At 44.6% G+C, this 21,535-nt stretch overlaps 1 protein-coding gene, 1 non-coding gene and 1 pseudogene across 7 annotated transcripts in view; 1 reads left to right on the top strand and 2 right to left on the bottom strand.

Annotated features, from left to right (window-relative positions):
* Positions 1 to 12: 12 nt before the first annotated feature.
* On the top strand, positions 13 to 119 carry LOC125094496 (U6 spliceosomal RNA). Its single transcript, XR_007125524.1, has one exon. It is a non-coding gene; the product is annotated as a U6 spliceosomal RNA (small nuclear RNA).
* Positions 120 to 6,371: 6,252 nt separating this feature from the next.
* Positions 6,372 to 7,053, bottom strand: LOC125094312 (60S ribosomal protein L23a-like; annotated as a pseudogene).
* A 1,939-nt stretch (positions 7,054 to 8,992) lies between these two features.
* RNF4 (ring finger protein 4) overlaps positions 8,993 to 21,535 on the bottom strand; it is a 36,728-nt gene continuing 24,185 nt past the window's right edge. For all 6 annotated transcript variants that reach the window (XM_047718663.1, XM_047718662.1, XM_047718667.1 and 3 more), the window contains 4 exons: positions 13,085 to 13,094; positions 12,501 to 12,660; positions 11,811 to 11,859; positions 8,993 to 11,215 (listed from right to left, as the gene is read on the bottom strand). In XM_047718663.1, the coding sequence (XP_047574619.1) occupies positions 11,066 to 11,215; positions 11,811 to 11,859; positions 12,501 to 12,660; positions 13,085 to 13,094 (369 nt within the window). In that variant the 3' untranslated portion in view covers positions 8,993 to 11,065. The remainder of the gene's footprint in view (positions 11,216 to 11,810; positions 11,860 to 12,500; positions 12,661 to 13,084; positions 13,095 to 21,535) is intronic.

The raw sequence follows: 21,535 nt of genomic DNA, 5'->3' as shown, positions 1-21,535 counted from the left end.
TTATCCAAAAAGGTGCTCGCTTCGGCAGCACATATACTAAAATTGGAACGATACAGAGAAGATTAGCATGGCCCCTGCGCAAGGATGACACGCAAATTCGTGAAGCATTCCATATTTTTAAGATGACGGTTGCATGTTTCTAATTTGTATGTGTTTTCCATCTTTGTGATAAGATGCTTTAATAAATCTCTTAAATATTAAAAAAAAAAGATTATCCAAAAAGTAGAAAAAGACAGATGGAAAATAGATGAGGAAAAAAGAATTACAAGTTCACTAGAGGAGGTGGGATGACTTCTTAGTAGGGGTGAGAAGAAAAAAAAAAACGAACCATCCCATATTAGAACAGGACAATGGAAGCCTGTGAGGAAAAATAGCACCTGACATTTGAAGTGATTTGATGTCTGAATTTGAGGTAGAAAATTGGATACATGGCAGGTATGACAGAACATACACTGGGCACTATCTGATACAGGAAAATGTGGAGTCATCATGATGCATGCCTGATTATTGTCTTAACTAAAGCATATGTGTATATATATGCACATAAACAAAATATAAGAAAAACACATGTTTAAGAAATTGGAGTGCTACTAAACACAAAGATCCAGGGGTCCAGTTTTCCCTGTTTTCCAGTTCTGAGAACACTGGGTTAAGAAGTAAGGCTTTGTCTGATAAGAGGATACTATCGGGGAGTTTTCTGGTTGAAGAGACCAAACTGACTTGGGGCTACAATTCCAGCAAGATGGGATGAGTAAATCACTGAACCTGACAGTTTTTCTCTCAAGACACTGATTCTCACACTCTACAGGCAGGAAGCTACGAGACAAAGCTTCAGAACGAAGACCCCAGGAAGCAGAGTAGAGGTTTTGGTAATTCCACCAGGCTGAGAAGACAAGGATTATAGGTCAGGACTAAGTAGAGAGCGGCACCCTGATACCCCACTGGGAAGCTCTCGATGGCATCCTGACAGTGGGAAGCAAGCCATCAGTAGACAAAGTTTGATGAACTGCAGCATGGCCTTAATACAGTTCAACATGGCATCGGGCTAAGTGACTGGCACCTGCTCTATTTACCCAGCACAGGAAGACATCTGTAGCCACTACCATTCCTTGTGTACGGGTTCAGCTTTCAGTTAAAAATTCCTTGGTGTGGGGCACCTGGGTGGCTCAGTGGGTTAAAGCCTCTGTCTTCAGCTCAGGTCATGATCCTAGGGTCCTGGAATCGAGCCCCAGATCAGGCTCTCTGCTCAGCAAGGAGCCTGCTTCCCCCCCACCTCTCTCTGCCTACTTGTGATCTCTGTCTGTCAAATAAATAAATAAAATCTTAAGAAAAAATTCCTTGCTGTGTCAAGGCACAGAGCCTTTTGACTGAAAATATAAAGACAAACGACTCTAAAAAGAAATCTGTGGGTGAGTCACATACTGGAATTAGTAGGCAGACTGTAGAGTAATTGCAATTCACATGCTCAATAAAAAGAAAGGTGTAAAAGCAGATGAAATAATGGAGAATTTCACCTGGGAATTGAAATCTGTATGAATTATTAGCTAAAACTAAAAGATAAAATAACTGAAATTAGGAATTTAGTAGATGAACAACAGGTTAGACACAGATGAGAGGATTAATGAATTGGAAGATAATTCAATATAAAACATCCTAACCAGTACACACACAAAAAAAAATTGCTAAAACAGGAGGGAAAAAAAAAAAAAAACGACAAGAAATAGATGAGACAGAGTTGAAGGTCTAACACTGTGTAATCGGAGTCTCAAAAGGCAAGAGAGTGAACGCCACAGAAGCCAAGCTCTCCAAAGCTGATGACAGGCAGCCACCCAGTTTCCAGAGTCCCTGTAAGTCCCAAGCAGGATGAATACCAGCAAAACCACACCTAAGCACATCATTATCAAACTGCTGGAAACAAAGACAAAGCAAAATGTGAGCCAGAGAAAATATTCACTTCTCTTCAAGACATGTGGCAGCTAGCCACAGCAGAAATGAAGCTGGAAGACAATGGAATGACCTAGTCGTTACACACACACACACACACACACACACACACCACACACACACACACACTTTTCAAGTGTACAGTTTATTGGCATTAGCTACATTTGTAATGTTGTACAATCATCACCATTGTCCACTTTCATAAAGTTTCACTGTCCCAGAAACTCTACCCGTTAAACAGTATCTCCCCTTGCACTCTACCTCCAGCCCCTGGTAACCTCTATTCTAACTTATCTCTACTAATTTGCCTGCTCTAGAAACCTCATGTAAGTGGAGTCATACAGTAATTGTACTTCTGTGACTATTTTTTTTTAAAGATTTTATTTTCATTTGACACAGAGATCACAAGCAGGCAGAAAGGCAGGTGGAGAGAGAGGAGGAAGCAGGCTCCCTGCTGAGCAGAGAGCCCCACTAGGGGCTCAATCCCAGGACCCTGGGATCATGACCCAAGCCGAAGGCAGAGGTCTTAATCCACTGAGCCACCCAGGCTCCCCCTGTGACTATCTTGCTCAGCATAATGTTATCAAGGTTCATCCCTCTTGTACGTATCAGAATGTTTTTAAGACTAAATAATATTCACTTGTTAATTTTATTAAATAGTATTATTAACTTATTGATATTATTTATTATCTTAAAGTTGCTGGATCTTATGGTATTCTGTATTTAACTTTCTGAGGAACCACCAAACTTTTCCAGAGAAGCTTGACCATTTTATGTATCTACCAGTAATACACGAGGGTTCCAATTTCTACACATCCTGGTCAATACTTAATGTGTTTTTTGGTAATAGCCATTCTAATGGGTGTGAAGTGATATCTCTCTGTGGTTTTGATTTACATTTCACTGGTGGCTAATGATGAGTTCCTTTCATGTTCTTATTTGCCATTTGTATATCTTCTTTGGGAAAGTATCTATTGCAGTACTTTGCCATTTTCTAAATTGGATTTCTTATTTTTTGTTCTTGTTGATTTTTAAGAACACTGTAAATATTCTGATTATTAATGTCTTAGCAGATATTGCAAACAGATGATGTGCAAATATTTTCTCCCATTCTATGGATTGTCTTTTCATTCTGTTAGTGTCCTTTGAAGCACAGAAGTTTTTAATTTTAATGAAGTCAGATGTATTTATTTTTCCTTTTGTTGCCTGGAGTTTTGGTGTCATGTTTAAGAAACCATTGCCAAATCCAAGAAAAATATAATGCAAAATTTACCACTCGAATTCTTTTCAAGTGCACATGTTGTACAAGTAGTTTTCAACTTGCCTCTATGTTTTCTTCTCAGATGTTATTTTTTAAAGTAAGCCATAGGCCCAACACGGGGCGTGAACACAGGACCCTGAGATCAAGAGTCGCATGCTCCACCAACCGGGCCAACCAGGCACCCCCTTCTAAGAATTTTGTAATTTTAGCTCTTAAATTTACACTTTCATCCATTTTATGTTAAATTTTGTGTATGGTTTAAAGACACAACATCATGTTCATACACATGAATATCCAATTTTCCAAGCACCAGTTGTTGGAGAGATCTTTCTCCGTTGAATGGTCTTGAAATCTTTGTTGACCATAGAGGAGGGGAGGGTTCATTTCTGGGCTGTCAATCTTATTCCATTTGACTATATATCTATCCTTTAGCCAGCAGCGTACTGTTTAATTCTGACCTTTTTATGTTTTCAAATTGGGAAGTCTTCCAACTTTCCTCTTCCGAGATTATTGTAGCTATCCTGGGTCCCTTGAAATTCTGTACAAATTTTAGGATGGATTTTTCCATTTCTATAAAAATTGCCATTGGGGTTTGAGAGGGATTGCACTGATTCTCTATACTGTATTAGATAGTATTGCCGTCTTAACATTAAGCCTTCCAACCCATGAGCATACAGTGTCTTTCTATTTAGGTTTATTTCTTTCAGCAGTTTTTGTAGTGGTTTCTTCCAACCATGTTTCAGTGTACAAATTTTATACCTACTGGTTACATTTATTCGTAAGGATTCAGTCCTTTTGATGCTATAAAAATAAAATTGTTTTCTCTTTCAGATTGTTAATTGATCAGTGTATTCACTCATTTGTGAATTCATATCCTACAACTTCGGTGAATTCATTTAAAAGCTCTAACAGTTGTTTATGTGTATTGTGGGTTCTTTAGTTTTCTACTGTTGTGGCATCTGCAGATACCTTCTTTATTCATTTCCAATGTATATTCCGTTTTCTTTTGTTCTGCCTAACTGCTTTAGCTAGAACTTCCAGTACTATGTTGGATAGAAGTGATGAAATAAGGCATCCTTGTCTTTTTCCTGATCTTAGAGGAAAAGCTTTGTCTTATCACTGAGCATCTTCACTGTGAGCTTTTCACTATGGCCTTTGTTATGTTGAGGTGTTTTTTTTTTTTTTTTTCTGCTCTTGGTTTGTTGAGTGTTATCATGAAAGGGTGCTGGGAAACACTTTTTCTGCCATTGGTTGAGGTGATCATGTGTTACTTCTTCTTTCCTACAGTCTATAAGGTAGTTAATTGCATCGATTTTCATAGGTTGAGCCCCTCTTGCATTCCTGGGGAAAGATCCACTTGGTTATCGTGTGTAATGTTTTTAGTATGCTACTAAATTCAGTGTGTTAGCCATCTGTTGGAAGGTTTTTTTGCATATATATTCACAAGAGAAGATTACTCTGCAATTTTCTTTTCCTGTGTCTTTGTGTAGCTTTGGTATCAGGCTGATACTGACCTCATAGAATGAGGTAGGAACTGCTCTTTTATCTTCAAAAATTTTTTTTAAATTTATTCATTTGACAGACAGAGATCACAAGTAGGCAGAGAGGCAGGCAGAGAGAGGAGGAAGCAGGCTCCCCGCTGAGCAGAGAGCCCGATGTGGGGTTCGATCCCAGGACCCTGGGATCATGACCTAAGCCGAAGGCAGAGGCCCCAACCCACTGAGCCACCCAGGCGCCCCATCTTCAAATTTTTTTGAAGAATCCAGAAACCAGCATTCTTTTTTATGTTTGCTAGAATGTACCAGTGAAATCATCTGGTGTTGGGACTTTTCTTCGTTGGGGTTTTGAATACTTCTTCAATTTCACTTTTCAGAGGTTTCCTCTTATTTTCTATTTGGTCAGTTTTGGTAGTTTGTATGTCTAGGAATTAATCCATTTTATCTAAGTTATCCAATTTGTTGGCATACAGGTGTTCTTAGTTGTCTTTTATAATCCTCCCTACTTCTATAAAGTTCAGTAATATCCTCTTTCATTATTGACTTTATTCTTTTGTTCTTAGTCTAGCTAAACACTTGTCAACTTTTATCTTCTTTTTTTTTTTTTTTTTTAATTTGTCAGAGAGAGAGGGAGAGAGAGCAAGCATAGGCAGACAGAATGGCAGGCAGAGGCAGAGGGAGAAGCAGGCTCCCCGCCAAGCAAGGAGCCCGATGTGGGACTTGATCCCAGGACGCTGGGATCATGACCTGAGCCGAAGGCAGCTGCTTAACCAACTGAGACACCCAGGCGTCCCCTTTTTTTATCTTCTTAAAAAAAACAATTTCTGGTGTCCCTGGTTTTGTTTTCTATTGTCCATTTCATTTATCTCTGGCTTAATCTTTACTATTACCTTCCTTCTGCTAGCTTTGGGTTTAGTTTGCTCTTCTTTTCCTGGTTCCTTAAGACATACAATTAGGCCATTGATTTGTTTCTGCTTTAATGTATATATTTACAGCTATAAATAGTCCCCGAGCACTGCTTTCACTGCATCCCTCAAGTTCTGTTGTGTTTTCATTTTCATTCTTCTCAAGGTTTTTTTTTTTTTTTTAAAGATTTTATTTGACAGAGATCACAAGTAGGCAGAGAGGCAAGCAGAGAAGGAAGCAGGCTCCCTGCTGAGCAGAGAGCCTGATGCGGGGCTTGATCCCAGGACCCTGGGACCATGACCTGAGCCGAAAGCAGAGGCTTTAACCCACTGAGCCACTCAGGCACCCCTCAAGGTATTTTCTAAGTTCCTTTGTGATCTTTGACCCACCCGTTAATTTCCACTTACGAGTTTTTCTGAATGTTCATATCCTGTAACACAGTAATTCACACTTTAATATATGCCCAACAGGTATGGTAGCAAAACTGCTCCAAAAAAGACTTACAGAATGTTCACTCGGGGCTATTAGTAGCCAAAACACTTAAACAGCTGAAAGAATGGATAAACTAAAGCACATTCATGTCATGAAATACTACATAGCAAACAAAATGAACAAACTATACAACATGAATGACTCTCAAATGTAACACTGAACAATAGATGCTCCCAATCCCAGTATACAGTGATAATGTTCAACTATCTCAGGTTCAGAGAACAGGTAAAACAGAATTATGTGATTATGGTTGGATGTTTTTGTTTGTTTTGTTTTTATCATGAAAAAACTGTATTTAGATTTAGCCAGCTGGACTCAGTTTAGATGATCCCAATTTTGTTGGCAACATCCAAAGCATCATAGTCAGGGGCCAGTCTAACTTATGCCTTCTTCTCTCCATCAGGCCTGATTAAGGTGTTGACCTTGGCTACATCAATGTCATAGAGCTTCTTCCCAGCCTGTTTGATCTGGTGCTTGTTGGCCTTGACATCCACAATGAACACAAGTGTGTTGTTGTCTTCTATTTTCTTCATGGATGACTCAGTAGTCAGGGGGAACTTGATGATGGCATAGTGAACAAGCTTGTTTCTCCTGGGGGCACTCTTTCAAGGGTATTTGGGCTGTCTTCGGAGACGCAGAGTCTTGGGTTGTCGGAACATAGGTGATGTGCAGATCTTTTTTTTTTTGACTGTGGACGCCTTTCAGCACCGCTTTCTTGGCCTTCAAAGCCTTTGCTTTGGCTTCGGCTTTGGGAGGGGCAGGGGATTCCTTCTTAGCTTTCTGCGCCATCTTTGTAAAAGGGCACGGTTGGATGTTTTGGTTAATTAAATTATAATTACAGTCAAAGGAGTGATCTCCATAAAATTCAGTATAGTGATTGCCTTGAGAGAGAAGGCAGTGTGCTGACTGGGAGGAAGGTCAAGTAAGGGCTTCTAAAGTATTAACAATATCCTGTTTCTTTTTATGGTTGGTTGTTTCATGGGTGTCTGACTTACGGTAATTCACTGAGCTATACTTTTTTTTTTTTAGTATTTTGTCAGAGTGAGCGTGAAAGCATGCACAAGCCGGGGGAGCAGCAGGCAGAGGGAGATGTAGGCTCCCCGCTGAGCAGGGAGCCTGATGTGGGGCTCGATCCTCGGACCCTGGGATCATGACCTGAGCCGAAGCCAAATGCTTAACCAACTGACCCACCCAGGAGCACTGAGCTATTCTTTTGGGTAAATCAGTGAAGTGTGCTTTTTTGTGTGTGCTATGTTTCATGGCATAAATGATAAATACAAGGGCCTTATGTTAGTTAACAACCTCAAATGCCTCCTAAAAGCAAAGGAAAGTATTTCCTGGAGGAACCACCTTCAGTCCAGTTCTCAAAGAATTATCAGATCATGTACCAAGTTACATGGGCTCAAATTAAGGGAGAAAGCTGCTCACAAAACTCACATAGGAAGAAGTCATTAGAGAGACCTGGCAAGAATAAGACTTCAGAATTAGACCAACAAAGGATCTGGATACTGGAATTAACATATACAGGACATAAAGCTGACAAATCTCCAATTTAAAAGGGAAGGCATAAATGCTGATAAAAAGATGTTACAGAGATTAATTAGCTTCTAAGAGATTATGAACAACTTTATGCCAAAAACTTGTAGAGATGAAATCTATGAATTCCCAGAAATTGGCAACTTAACAAAACTGATAAAAATGTGACTAAGTCTCAAACTTTTAAAAAAATCAAATCAGTATTTTAAAATCTTTCCTCAACGAAAGCATTTCAGTCAGGGAATAATCCAAAATTAGGATATAGAGAATACTCTAGTGTCTTTGTAGGGAACTAGCCTAAATGAAAGCAAACCCTGGCAAAGAGTGTAAGAAAATAACAGGCCATTTTAACTATGCATAAACAGGATTTCAAACAAACTCCCAATACTGGCAAAACAAAGGAAATAATATATAAAAGGAAAACATGAACAAGGTGATCTATGCAAGAAATGCAAGATGGTTGTACATTGGGGGAAAAAAAGTCAAGGAACATAATGTGAATCACCTCACCTTTCCCTAGAGTACTTTCAGACCTTAAACACTACAGCTCACCATCCTCTCTTGCTCTCCCAGGACTCAAGTAACTGACCTGTTTGCATTCTGACTTTTCAGTGGCTTGGGGGTGGGGTGACAGTCTCCCCCAAGGAATATACACTCCAGGAGGGTAGCAATATACATGGGTTTCTCAATACCCACCAGAGGCAAGTGCAATACTGGGGCATGGCCTATGTGCAGGGAGTGTTTGAGTTAACTGCATTTCCCTCTGATCTGCTTTGTCTTCAACTGCAAGTTGGGCCTCTGGGAGCTCTGGGTGGCCAGCTCATTCACCTTTTCTATCTCTGGGGCCACTCGAGAGGCTCGGAGAAAGGCGGAGGCGAGCTCTGCCAGTACCAACTGCCTGGGAATCCCAAGCCCACTCCCTCTTTCCAGCTTTCCTGGCACTGATCACCTAGGTTACTGACCAACATACCACGTCCCCCCGGCCCCCACCCCAGAGTGGACGGTGACCATGGTCTGGGTAGCTGAGATAGGTGCACGGCACTGTCAGAATCCCAGCTCCATCTAAGTCCACACTGCTTAGGGCTCCTCTCCTGAGCCAGTACTGGTCAGACAGCCCCACGGCCAGCCTTGCTTCTTAGGGCTGAGGTGAAGATTCTGCTGAAGGATTCCAGGGGCTGGACTTGTGGTTCCACTCCAAGAATGACCTCTTGCCTGGTTTCTGGATCAGCAGCCAGACAAGCTAACTTTCCTGCACACACTGATAAAATGTGCTAAACTGGAGGCAGACAGGAAGCACACACCTAGGGCAAAGGGGGAGAAGATCCATCCCAGAGAGCAAATGAACATACGAAAGAAATCTGGTTCAAATTAATGGTTTTATTTCCACCTGTAACACTAGCAGGAGTCCCAAACAGACTTGATGTACATGGATATAGTTTAAATGTAACAAAGAAAGATTTCAACTATGTACAATGAAGAAAAGAAAATGATTTTTTTTTTCTTACCCATCTTTTCCTATTTTGCAGTTTCTAAATAGTAGAAACTAAACCTTTTTTCCCCAATTTAATTTAGTAGGAAGGAATACAAACTTTACGATCAACCATCTGTCCTTAAGCACAAAACTTAAAGATTCTGGCTGCACAGCTGTCTTGGTTTCTGAAGTCTGGGTACTGCTGGAATACAACAAAAGAGTTTCCACGAAGCCCAGAAGGAACTTAATGGTAATGATGTCCAAACAGAGGGCAGACATACCCAGCATCGTGCTGACGAGAAGTGACATCCTGCCCTCCTCGATTCTACGGAGAAAATTATTACTTTCATCCAAATTAACTGGAAGTGAGCCAAACAGTGAAAAAGTCAGAATGAAGACTAAAACAAATTTCTTTTCACATAGAGGTGGGACACTCCTTCAGCCCCGTTTAAAGTGAATTCTGTGCCAAGTCCCTGCTCCTTCAGAAGGGGGAACTGAAGGTCAGTTATTGCTAGCAAAGCCAGAGGAGTCCCCCGTTCCTGCCTTGAAGATGTCGCACACGAAGAGGCTGTTGGTTTGGCCTAAAGCCCTCTGAGAAAGTGGGATGCGGAGACAGAGGCAGGCTGACACGGCAAGGCCTCTGCCCCATGAGCTGCCCCAGACCCCGGGCTGTGAGGGGCAGCTCAGGCCACCCCACAGCCTCCTCAAGGACCAAGAGGCTCAAACCCAGAGACTTAAGCAGAGCGTCTTATCTGGCTGTCTTGGGGAGGAGAGGCCACCATACTTTGCCAACCCAATCTATGGAGCAGTCAAAAGCCCAAAGGATCAGAGACTGAAAGGCCAGAGGAGCAGCTTCTAAAGTGAATGTCAACTGTATGGGGGTGTGGGTGAAAGCCAAAGAGCCCAGCTGATGGCAGGTGGGCTACACTCGCTGCAACTCTGGGCAGCCATGACTTGGATACCAACATGGACATGCGTGGCTGGTAAGGCCACAAGGATTGCCATCACCTCCCAGCACTGATGCTTGAGTAGACATTAGGCAGTGGGAATTGAGGAACCGAGGGCATGTGGCAAATAGGACACATCTTATCAGAAAAGAGAGAGGATACCCGACCACATGTCTGCCCTGCTCGCAGGGCCTGTGCCAGGTGAAAACTCTGGGACATGGGTTAAGTTCCTGAGAACAGGTGGCAAATAGGACGGGGTGGGACAGGCACTGCTCCACAGGCAACGTGAGGCCTCTGAGGGGACACTAGGAGTGCTACATCTCCTGGGCTGCTGAAAAGTAGGCCAAGAACAGGCTTTATTGCACATTTCGTTCTTAGGAACCTGGGAATTGCCCTGTAGAGATTCTTCATCTGTAGAAGTCCCCACACATCAATGCTTACGTGCAGGTGGGATCTCGGGTGACCTTTGACTCTTGAGGGAAGAGAAGCGTCCAGTGGTGGGTCTTTCCAGGGCCGTGCTCACACCTGGGATCCTCGGGCCAGATGGACCTCGTGTGGCTTGCTCACTGTGGCAAACAGACGCCTGAGTTGATGTCACTTGCCAGGGAGAGCTGCGCAGACCTGCGTGCTCTCTGACCGGGGCCAGCCCCTTGACAACACTGCCAGGAGGAAGCTGGGGCCAACTTTCCAAATAGGGAAAAATTTCTTGGCAAACATGCAGGTTCCAGAAAGATGCTAGAGCCACGATTCTCAGTTCCAATGTATCTAACTCCCTCTCTCCTGCCCTGGAACCAGACCACCCAGAGGAGCAGAGAGGAAGGCCCTGTGGAGGTACCAAAAGGGCCTAAGTGGGGGCTGGAAACGAAAGAGCAGTTTACGTATCAGATGTTGATTTTGAAATAGTCTTTTCGAGCTCAGGAAATTGAGGCAGAGAACCCATGAACGGCTGTGTGGAGAACCCAGCCAGGCTGTCTGTCTGTTCGTCCACCTCTCCTGAGCAGCTCTCCACCATTCATATATATATGGGGTGGTATCGTTTGTGGTTGATCTTTTTCCTGCATGTTGGGCAAGTGTTAGCATTCTTGAGGGAATCACGGAGGCACTGGCTACAAAAGACGTGGCCACATTCTGTAGAAACAATGAGACGTCCATTCTGCACAATCTAGAAAACAGAAGAAGGAACAGCCTTCATGTCTGCCCTGGTCCCAGTGCAGCAGCAGTCCCCAGAGAACCTCACTTCTGCTGAGATAAGGGGAGGAAGGACCGGGCAGGTCTGGAGAACTGAAGATCCCTACCTGCTCTGTAGTGTCAGACAAGTATGAATGGGGTCTCTGAAGCCGAGAGCAGAGGCAGGAGCCACTCTCCTGGTAGCAACAGCCCAAGAGTGTTGGAGGGACCCCAGACGCCTGAACCACAGGCCAATGGAGTCTGGGGCTGCCATGGGAGCACATGGGGGGACAGTGCTCGATGGCTCGGGGGGGCCACACGAAGTACTAGTTGCTTCTGCTAAGGCTGGGATGGGAACACATGGGATGGACACCCTTCACGTGGAAGCTCAAGGAACACAGGGGCCAGAGGTGAAAGCTGCAGGGCCCAAGAAAAAGCACAGAGATGTGTGACAGGCACAGGCCAGCCAGGCCTGACTGTGGAAGAGAGGGGTCAAATTCCACCAAAAGAGAAGACCCTCTCTCTGAAGACCCTTTCACTAAAGCCATGTGGAAACCAGAAGAAAGGAAGACACAGCTAAGTTTGCTTACCTCAGAGTACCCGTCCATGCAGATCGGACAACTGACAGTACCAGAGGGCCTAAAATCACAGTGCTTCGTGTCAGTTCCTTGGCAAACTCAAACATTCAGTTACCCTAAGTGGCTTCACAGAAGCAGCCCGTTATCCCTTAACACAGGCACCCGGACACTTACAGAAAGGCCAGCTGCCCCAAGGGATTGCAGCGGGGAGGTGAAAGGGGAACTAAGGAGCAGACACCCGGAGGGGCCCTGACCTCCCGAGCCCCCAGCCTGTGCTATCTGCCTCCCTTGTCTGGGGCAGGAGCTCTGCCTAGCACCTCCGAGCATCCCTGCTGCAGATCACAGAGAGCCACTGGGTCGGCTCTAAACAGCAGGTGGTGGAGTGTGCCACCAGTCCATGGCTAGTCAGACCCCCTGCCAGTGCCACACACGGTCTTGTCCCACTGGGATTGGCTGATCTGGCTCTGAATCCAGGCCTACCTGCACTCAGCTGTGGCACAGCTGCTTAGACAAGACCTTCTCGAGCCATGGGCTCCCAGAACTTGTGCAAGGTCCGGTATTCCTATTACCCTACCCCTGAGAAATGGAAGTGGGGGTGGGGTGGGGAGTAGAGGATCCCAACTCCAGGGGACAAGGGATGCAAGGGGTCCCATGTGGCCAAAGGCATGTGGTGAGGCAGCAGGGCAGCGGGAGCGCTGATACCTGAGTCCTGTGGCTGCCTCCTCTCTGGTATTTCGGGGAGTATGGGTGGTCACGTACACGTCTCTGTCCCTGGACAGCTCCTCGTCATCACTGCTCACCACACAGCTGTCAGCGTGCTCCTGGCGTGGCCGCCTCGCATTCCTCCTTGGCCGCCTCCGTTCTAAGGTGTGAGTCCATGTTCAGGGCAGGATCCCCAGCTCTGTCTCCTCACTACCCCTTCCCGCCTGGGAAAGGCCAATCCCAGGCCCAAGAGGCACAGCCACCACACCCAGCCACGCCAGGCAGGTCCTGCCCAGCTCCGTAAAGGCCACTCTCCTGTCTTCCCAGAAGAAGCCCCATCCCTGCCATGAGCAGGTGTCTGAGTGGGAGGCCAGCTAAAGTCTAAGGTGGCAAGCTTTCTCCAAAACCCAGTGGGACCACAGCTCCTCAGTGAGTGTGCGGTCTCCTCAGCAACCACGGAGCACTGACTGCAGGCGTCTTCCCACTTGGCACTGTCACAGGCCTGGCAAGGACTTCAGCTCTGTGCTCCCCACCCACTGCCATTCTGTATGCAAACCCAATGAAAGAGAGAGGAAACCACTCACCGTCAACAATCTTTTAAAAAAGGAGAAAAAAGAGAAAGACACAATCAGTATGACATAATATACCCTATATTTTTAAAAAACTTATCTTAAATGATAAAATTGAAACATTTCCTGTTTCAAATGCAAACTCCTCAGGGGCCCAGTAGAACCCTCCCGCAGGGCAGGACAGGTGCAGGGAGAGGGCCTGCCCAGGCAGCACCAATGAGACATCTGTACACCTCTCCTCTCCAGTGAGGCCCATCCTAGGCACCTCTGCCTCCCGGCAGCTGACACACTGCAGTGTCCACCTGGCGCTGAGTGAGTCTGAGAGCGGCTGGCCTCGTGACCTAGGGAGGTTACTTACCCTCTGGGAGTTGCCAACTTCCTCTTCTGGAGAAAAGAGGCACCAGTGCCCACAGCTCACCATACTGCTGCAAGGATTAAGCAAGCCAACAACTGTCACAGGGCCCTGGGGACACGGAGCCCAGGACTGGCTCCATACGCTCTCCTGGTCCAGTGGGGCCAATGACAAGAATCCTGTATGTCATGCAGGCTATGCCAAAGGCGGAGCCTTACTGTGAAGAGGGTTTTCAGTGCTTATTACTGGGAACAATTAAACAAAGTAGGATGTGCAGGGACTGGTGAATGGCACACCAAGGACCAAGATCAATCTGATTCCGTGTTCTCTGGGCCTATGAAAAAGTTACGGAGAACTCGACCAGGCCATATCTAATGACTCTGAACTTACACCAGGACTATTTTTGCTACAGTAGTTTCCCGCCCCACTTCGTCAACCCCCTCTGTGCTCATAAACCTGCCTATGCCAGCACTGGGAGCACCCCCTTTCCCTCCTGCTCATCACAGGCCGTCCACTTCAGGTAAGTGCTCCTGACTGCCGCTCCAAGATCTGCTGCCCACCCCTCCTTGGCAGATGCCCACAAGGGAGGGCATACCAGCCTGCCCTGCAGAATCCAAAAGCTCCCTCCAGCCCAACTCCCTCGTGGCAGGGATTCTGAACACGAACTAAGAAGTTCCCCTCAGTGAGACACTCAGAGGCCAGTTTCAGCTGCTGTCACTGTCAGTGGTGGCGGACAAGGCTGGTGTCATGGCAGAGGCCCCTCCTCCCTGGCGAGGTGCTTGCTAGTATTTCCTTGAACCCAAAGAGATCAGTGCAGATGGTGGCTTCCACCTCCTACCCTTCTGCTTGGGGCAGAGGTAACAGCTCTTATGGTGGGTCAAGGCTGAGCTGTCTAGTTTTTCCTGAAGACCTGCTCCTTTAGCCTTTTCAGTAAAAAACAGCAGCTCTTCTCATGTATTAAAATCCATTTATACTTTAAAGCAATTGGGTGGATTCGGTCTTCCAACCTGAACCCTGACAGATACAAAGAGCCATCCTGGGAAGAAGGATGGTCTAAGCATGAAGACCTTCCTTTTGCAGATGAGAACACAACCCACAGAGGTACCAAAGGCGCTCCCTCTTCCCTATAGAGGAGGCTAGAATGTGGGACTATGAAATTGGGGGACTGGCAATCTCATCAGTGGGATTATGTACTGGAAAAAGAGCTTGGGCTGTCAGGAGGTTCAGTCCCTATGACATCTATACAAGGGGAGCTCTGAATTTAGCCAGGAACAGAAGGAAAATCTGCTGTAGGCAGAGATGATCCTAGCTTTCCAGCACTCCAACACAGCCTCACCTCCCTTTACCACAAGGGGTCATCTGACTGGGCGTGGAGACACCTGGAAGGAACAGGATGCTGCTGGCTCCCCAGTGAGCGGTGTGTGAGAACTGGGTCTCCAAAGGTTCTTGTGAGTCAGACCCAGCTCACTCCCAGGCAGTGCTGAGCTCAGGCCAGACCTGACCCCTTGGGGTGGTACCTTTGCTGCCTTGTCCCCAGGCTCAAGACAGGTGCTCATTACATAGCTACTGGGTAAATGAATACGTACTGACCAGAGAGGTCCCCTCGCTGGTGATGACTCTGTCCCCATCTTCAACACAAAAGCTCAGAAAGGAAGTTTCTTGCCCAAAGGGCAGAAAACAACAGTGCCACAGCCTGGTTGAGGGGCACACAACACTGTGACTGGTGCTCCCTCCAGCCAGCAGCTGAACTACATCAAATTCCAGGACCCCTGGAGGTGTCCACAGGCACTTTGGAATGGCCCTTCCTCATGGCTGGGACCCTGAAGGTAGCACAGCACTTCCCAGGCACAAGAAACAGAGGTGTGCGAGGTAGGGGGTGTGGCGGGGGTTGGGGATGCTCTGGGGCCTCTGATCTGGCCGAGAGGCCTTTAAAAGAAACAAACAGGCAAGTGGCCTGAGATGAGACCCGTATATCCCACTTCACCTTTCGGTCTGGCTTCTTGACTATGGGATAAACCACAGCTCAGAGAGACAAATGACACGTATGGAGAATGAACAATCCACAGCAGGCACCCAGCTGTCGCCTGCTTTCACACTGGGGCCCATGGATTTCAGGTCAGTCACGAAGGCCCTCTGAGTTTCTGAAGCACAGCTGAGCCTCAGAACACCTAAGTAAGTGCTGATACCCATGTCACAAGCCCCTGGTCAATGGGGGAGGACAAGGCCCTCTTCTACCAGTGGACTTCACATTCTAGGTCCCTCCTGAGGCTGCAGCCAATATGCTGGGGGAAAACGTGGGACAAAACCAAGCAGGAGTCTGGGGTCCTCTGTGGCAAGTGGACCCCTTGCACTTCTAAGAATACCCCCCCAGCCAGAAGCCCTGCAAGCCACTTGCAACATGGCTTCACACGTTGCTGCACTGGAAAAAACGGCCACCTCCAACCACTTTGAGCGTGAGTGGCTAGTCTTCAGCTCCAACAGGGGCATGCAGCATGCAATTATAGATTCTTACTCCTGCAGCCGCGCCAGGAGTACCAGGAAAACTGGTTCTGACAGTCACATTCTAGTTAAAGTTAGCGCTCCCTGCCTGATTCCAAGTACGACTGTTTCCCCGATTCCTGGACATGGGGCAGAGCCCTTCTTCCTTCATAAAGAACTATTCTGGTTCACTCATTCTAGCAGTCACTGGGTACCCCTCAAGCCCTCGACTATTCCCACAGAGTTGGACAGGACTCTGCTCTTGGCTGCAAAGGAGCTTCCATTAAAGCAGACCCTTTCAACAGGCTCCCGAATGAAGAACTAGGAAGGTACGGAGCATAACACAAGTAGCATGACTCACTGGTCCACCATGGAGACAAACCAAAAAGACATTCCAGGGAAACCAACCTGACTTTAAAAGAAACACTCTTGGGGCGCCTGGGTGGCTCAGTGGGTTAAAGCCTCTGCCTTCGGCTCAGGTCATGATCCCAGGGTCCTGGGATCGAGCCCCTCATCGGGCTCTCTGCTCGGCAGGGAGCCTGCTTCCTCCTCTCTCTCTGCCTGCCTCTCTGCCTACTTGTGATCTCTGTCTGTCAAATAAATAAATAAAATCTTTAAAAAAAAAAAAAAAAAGAAACACTCTTTGAAACAACAATAATACTTTTTTGAAATTCAGTGAAGGAAAACAGTGTAAGCAAATACCACTTTCAATTTCTTCCCCCTAAAACAAGCAGTTTCTTAGAGGAGTAAATCTTTTCTACCAATGTGTCACCCCTGGGAGCTAGGGCAGAGGTGACATGCTACAAACGCTAATGAAAGGACGGGCGCCTGGGGAGCTCAGGTGGCTAAGTACCTGCCTTTGGCTCAGATCATGATCTTGGGGTCCTGGGATTGAATACCATGTTCGGCTCCCTACTAGGGTGGAGTCTGCTTCTCCCTCTTCCTCTGCCCCTCCCCTGGTTCTGTACTCTCTAAATAAACAAATAAAATCCTTAAAAAAAAAAAAAAAAAAAAAAAAAAAAAAGTGGTCTGAAAATCTTACTTCACCTATTAAGCCAGGTGAAAAGAGGATGGGAAATACAAGCAGAGGTTTCTAGTAAATAGCACGCTAGTATTTCCATCAATTTCCCCACTGAAAACCACCAAAACAAGATAAAACATACACATTTTTAAATAAAGAGGTATTCAAAAACATACTCGGTCAAACTGAAGGGACTACAATAATTCAGAGGAAAAAAAGCACAGAAGATTCCTGAAAAACTGAAGCTTACTTGTGAAACCTTCACCAAGAAACCAAAGCCCAGGCAGGACCTGTGGGGGCAGGTCATTCAATGAAGGCCAGCTACCTCGTGCAGGTCAGGCTCAAAGAAAGTCTAAGGAATTATCAAAGAACTTGATATATACAATGTATTTTCTGACCAATAATACAATAATTCAAAGAATTAGTAAAAATATGGGATGCCTGGGTGGCTCAGTTGATTAAGTAAGCATCTGCTTTTGGCTCAGGTCATGATCCCATGACCAACTGGGCTCCTTTGCTCAGGGAGGAGCCTGCTTCTTCCTCTGCCTGCCGCTCCCCCTGCTTGTGCACATTCTCTCTCTCTGACAAATAAATAAATCTTTAAAAAAAAAAAAAAAAAAAAAGGGAAGAAATCCATAACCGCGACAAAAGGAAATAAAACCTCCATATGTTTGGAAGTTAAAAAATACTAATTTGATGAATACAAGGAACTGAACATAAAATACTAATAACAAAATCTGTACAATACAGCTTAAAAAAGATAATTTAAAAGTATTAGAAAAGAAATGATGAAAATTAGTAAGTTAAAAAAAAAGCAAAATAAACTCAAGGAAAAAAAGCAGCAATCCTGAAAGAAAACAAACTTACAAGAGAAAGGCTCCACAAAGCTAAAAGTTGGTTCTCTGAAAGATCTAATAAACCTCTGGTGATACTAATCTAAAGAGACAGAAAACACAAACAACTGAATCAGACGAAATGAAAAAGGAGCCATCACTACAGATTCCACAGAACATTAAGATACCACAAACAAATGTATACCAACAAAAGTAAACATTTTAAATGAGACTCACAAATTTCAAAAAATTTGAAGCTAGGTACCTTCACAGTGAAGTTCTACCAAACTTGCAAGAAAGAAGTAACTCCAAGATTACAAATCTGGATGATAGAAAAAAGGGTGCCCAACTCACTTAACAATAAAGATACCAGTACTCTGATATCAGAAACCTCGTTAAGAAATGTGTATAAGATGAAAATTACAGACAAACCAATCTTACTCACAAAAATAGAGGCAGAAGTCATGTATAAAATAGTAGCAAACAGAAACTGGCAATATATAAAAAGACCACAACATTTAATTAGTTTAACTCTGCTTGAGTGTTAAAATTCAACACTGATTCTTTAAGAGGAAGCATATTTTTACTTTTTATTTTATTTATTTGAGACAGAGTGCACACTTGTGTGCACAAGCATGGGGTGGACGCAGAGGGAGGAGAAAACTTAAGCAGACTCCCCTGAGATCACGACCTGAGCCAAAATCAAAAGATGGACACTTAACCGACTGAGCCACCCAGGTACCCCAAATTAACATTGATTCTTCAATTTGCAGTCCAACAGAAAACAGAGGGGGAATTTCTCCAGTCTGAATAAAGGGCATAAACAATGACAGCAATAAAACCTACCACAGAGAACTTATTTAACGGTCCAAATCTGAAAGGATTCCTTCAGATTTGGGATGAGACAAGAATGTCCAGGACTGTCCCCATTTATTCAGCGAGTGATGAATTTTCTTTAGCCAGTGTGTTAAGGAAAAAAAAAAAAAAAAAAAAAAGATATAGTAAAGAACCAAAATTTATTCTGTGTACACAGAAAACCAAAAGATTTAGATTAAGAATTGCTACATTGCGGGGCGCCTGGGTGGCTCAGTGGGTTAAAGCCTCTGCTTTCGGCTCAGGTCATGATCTCAGGGTCCTGGGATCGAGCCCCACATCGGGCTCTCTGCTCAGCAGGGAGCCTGCTTCCTCCTCTCTCTCTCTGCCTACCTCTCTGACTACTTGTGATCTCTGTCTGTCAAATAAATAAATAAAATCTTAAAAAAAAAAAAAAAGAATTGCTACATTGAAAAAAGAATCAATAGATAAAATCAACTGCATTTCTTTATATTAACAAATAAAAACAAAAAAGAAACAGAAACTTTATAATACTTTTTTTAAAAAAAAGATTTTATTTATTTGACAGAGTGAGAGATCCAAGTAGGCAGAGAGGCAGTCAGAGAGAGAGGGGGAAGCAGGCTCCTCGCTAAGCAGAGAACCTGATGTGGGGCTCGATTCCAGGACCCTGAGATTATGACCTAGGCCAAAGGCAGAGGCTTTACCCACTGAGCCACCCAGGCGCCCCTATAATACCATTTTTAATAGCCTCCTAAAATACTATGTATTTAGGAATACATCTTTTTTTTTTTTAAATATTTTATTTATTTATTTGACAGAGAGAGAGAGAGAGAGAGAGATCACAAGTAGGCAGAGAGGCAGACACAGAGAAAGGGGGAAGCAGGCTCCCTGCTGAGCAGGGAGCCCAATGCAGGACTCGATCCCAGGACCCTGAGACCATGACCTGAGCCAAAGGCAGAGGCTTAACCTACTGAGCCACCCAGGCACCCCGGAATATATCTTTTAACAAAAGATCTGCAAAACCACCGCAAGGAATACTGTTAAGACTTCACTAAGAGGAGCGAAATACCCTGCCTCAAACCACACACGAAAGACAATTCAAGTGGGTTACAGAGTCACTTGTAAAAAGCAAACAGTAAAACTCAGAATACAGAACGAATTTTTATATGGATTATTTTCAACAAATTGATAAATTCAACTGTATTAAAATTAAGAACCTCTATAAATTGAAATTAAAAAGGGAGACCCCCCTCAGAAAAAGACACAAAACCTAACTTGACCACTTGACCAGTGGCACGCTCATACTTAATCACTTAGAAAGAATTCCTAAAAAAAAAAAAAAAAAAAAAAAAAAAAGCAAAAACAAGGCAGAAAGGGGTGCCTGGCTAGCTCAGTCAGTGAAGCATGCAATTCACATTGGGTGTAGAGCCCATTTAAAAAATGTCTGGGAAACACACAAACACATACACAGTACACAACCAAATAGATGAGAACTCAAGGGGCTGTTCCATTCTATATCAGTTTCTTCGGCTATTGTAAAAGTTGTATATACAACATGTGTGTAAAAAGAATAGCTAAAAAAAAAAAAAAAAAAGATTTTAGGGGCACCTAGGTGGCTCAGTCATTGGGTGTCTGCCTTCAGCTCAGGTCATGATCCCAGGATTCTGGGATCGAGCCCCGTATTGGGCTCCCTGCTCAGCAGGAAGCCTGCTTCTCCCTCTCCCACTCCCCTGCTTGTGTTCCCACTCTGGCTATCTCTCTCTCCATCAAATAAATAAAATTAAAAAAAAAAAAAAAAAAAAAAAAGATTTTAACAGGCACTTCACAAAAGACGAAAAGAACTACCAATGAGCACGAGAGGTGTTCAAAACCATCAGACTGGCCAGAAATAAAGTGGTGGTGAGCACCGCAAACACTGGTAAGAATGTGAGCAAGCACAACCCCTTTAGAAAAGTTTAGCAATAGTCTAGCAAAATTCAAAGATACACATGTCCTGGGATCCAGCAGTGATGGCCTTTTTTGGCTATGCAATGCCCAAAATAGAAGTTAATTTGGAGAGAAAATACCTAAGCAGAGATGTACAAAGCCTTATTGCATCTCAAAGCACTGTTTAGTTCTCTTAGTTCACTGGGGGCTCTAGAGTCTTTAGAGAGTTGGAAAAAGAGTCTCAGGAGTTTTTCATCAGAGGGCTCCCTCAAGTTTTGAAGTCAGGCCCGGATTGGGGGATGCACAGATTCTGGTCTTTAAGATACAGAGCTAGCTACTCCCAGCAGGGCCAAAGAGGTACATGTGGCCTGTTCCCACAGATTCTGGTTGAACCGGTAAGGTCACCCCAATTTGGGAACTAATACATGATACATTCACCATTTAAACGCTGCTGCAGGAGAGGCCTGCCTGACTCAAAATTCACTTGATGGACACTCCTTGTCCTGACTTAATACTATTAGGTTTTCCAAGTAGATATGCTTAGAGTGAGAACTTCAGCCTCACATGTATTTCTTACTGTAAATTTAAAAACTGGCATTTGAATTTATGAACAAAAAGTAGAGAATGATTAGAATCAGGAGTGCTTTAAAGCCCAAGCCTTATTATATTTTTATAGCTGGGAACCTTAGACCATGACCAAAATGACCAGTGTATCTAAGACCGGAAAACCAGGACTCCTACCTCCCAGGCCAGCACCCCCTTCCCCCATCTCCGGCCTTGGCCAGCCATCCATTCCCAGGGCAGCTCCCCAGACCCTAGCAGTCCTGTTCTACATCTCCTAATGACTTTCCATGCCCAGGGAAACAAAGAAGGTAGGAAAGGTCAGGAAGGAGAACATTAGAAAGGGTAATCATTAAAAAATAAATAAATAATCCAAGGCATGAGAGGGATTTCATGATGCTGGTACATCACACAACAGAAGCCAGTCACTGTCTCCTTGAGGGCTAGAAGGTCTTACAAAC

This window comes from Lutra lutra, chromosome 2 (genome assembly GCF_902655055.1).
Source record: "Lutra lutra chromosome 2, mLutLut1.2, whole genome shotgun sequence".
NCBI classification, from domain to species: Eukaryota; Metazoa; Chordata; class Mammalia; order Carnivora; family Mustelidae; genus Lutra; species Lutra lutra.
Note: the sequence above shows the minus strand (reverse complement) of the source record. Positions and strands in the feature narration are given on the sequence as shown.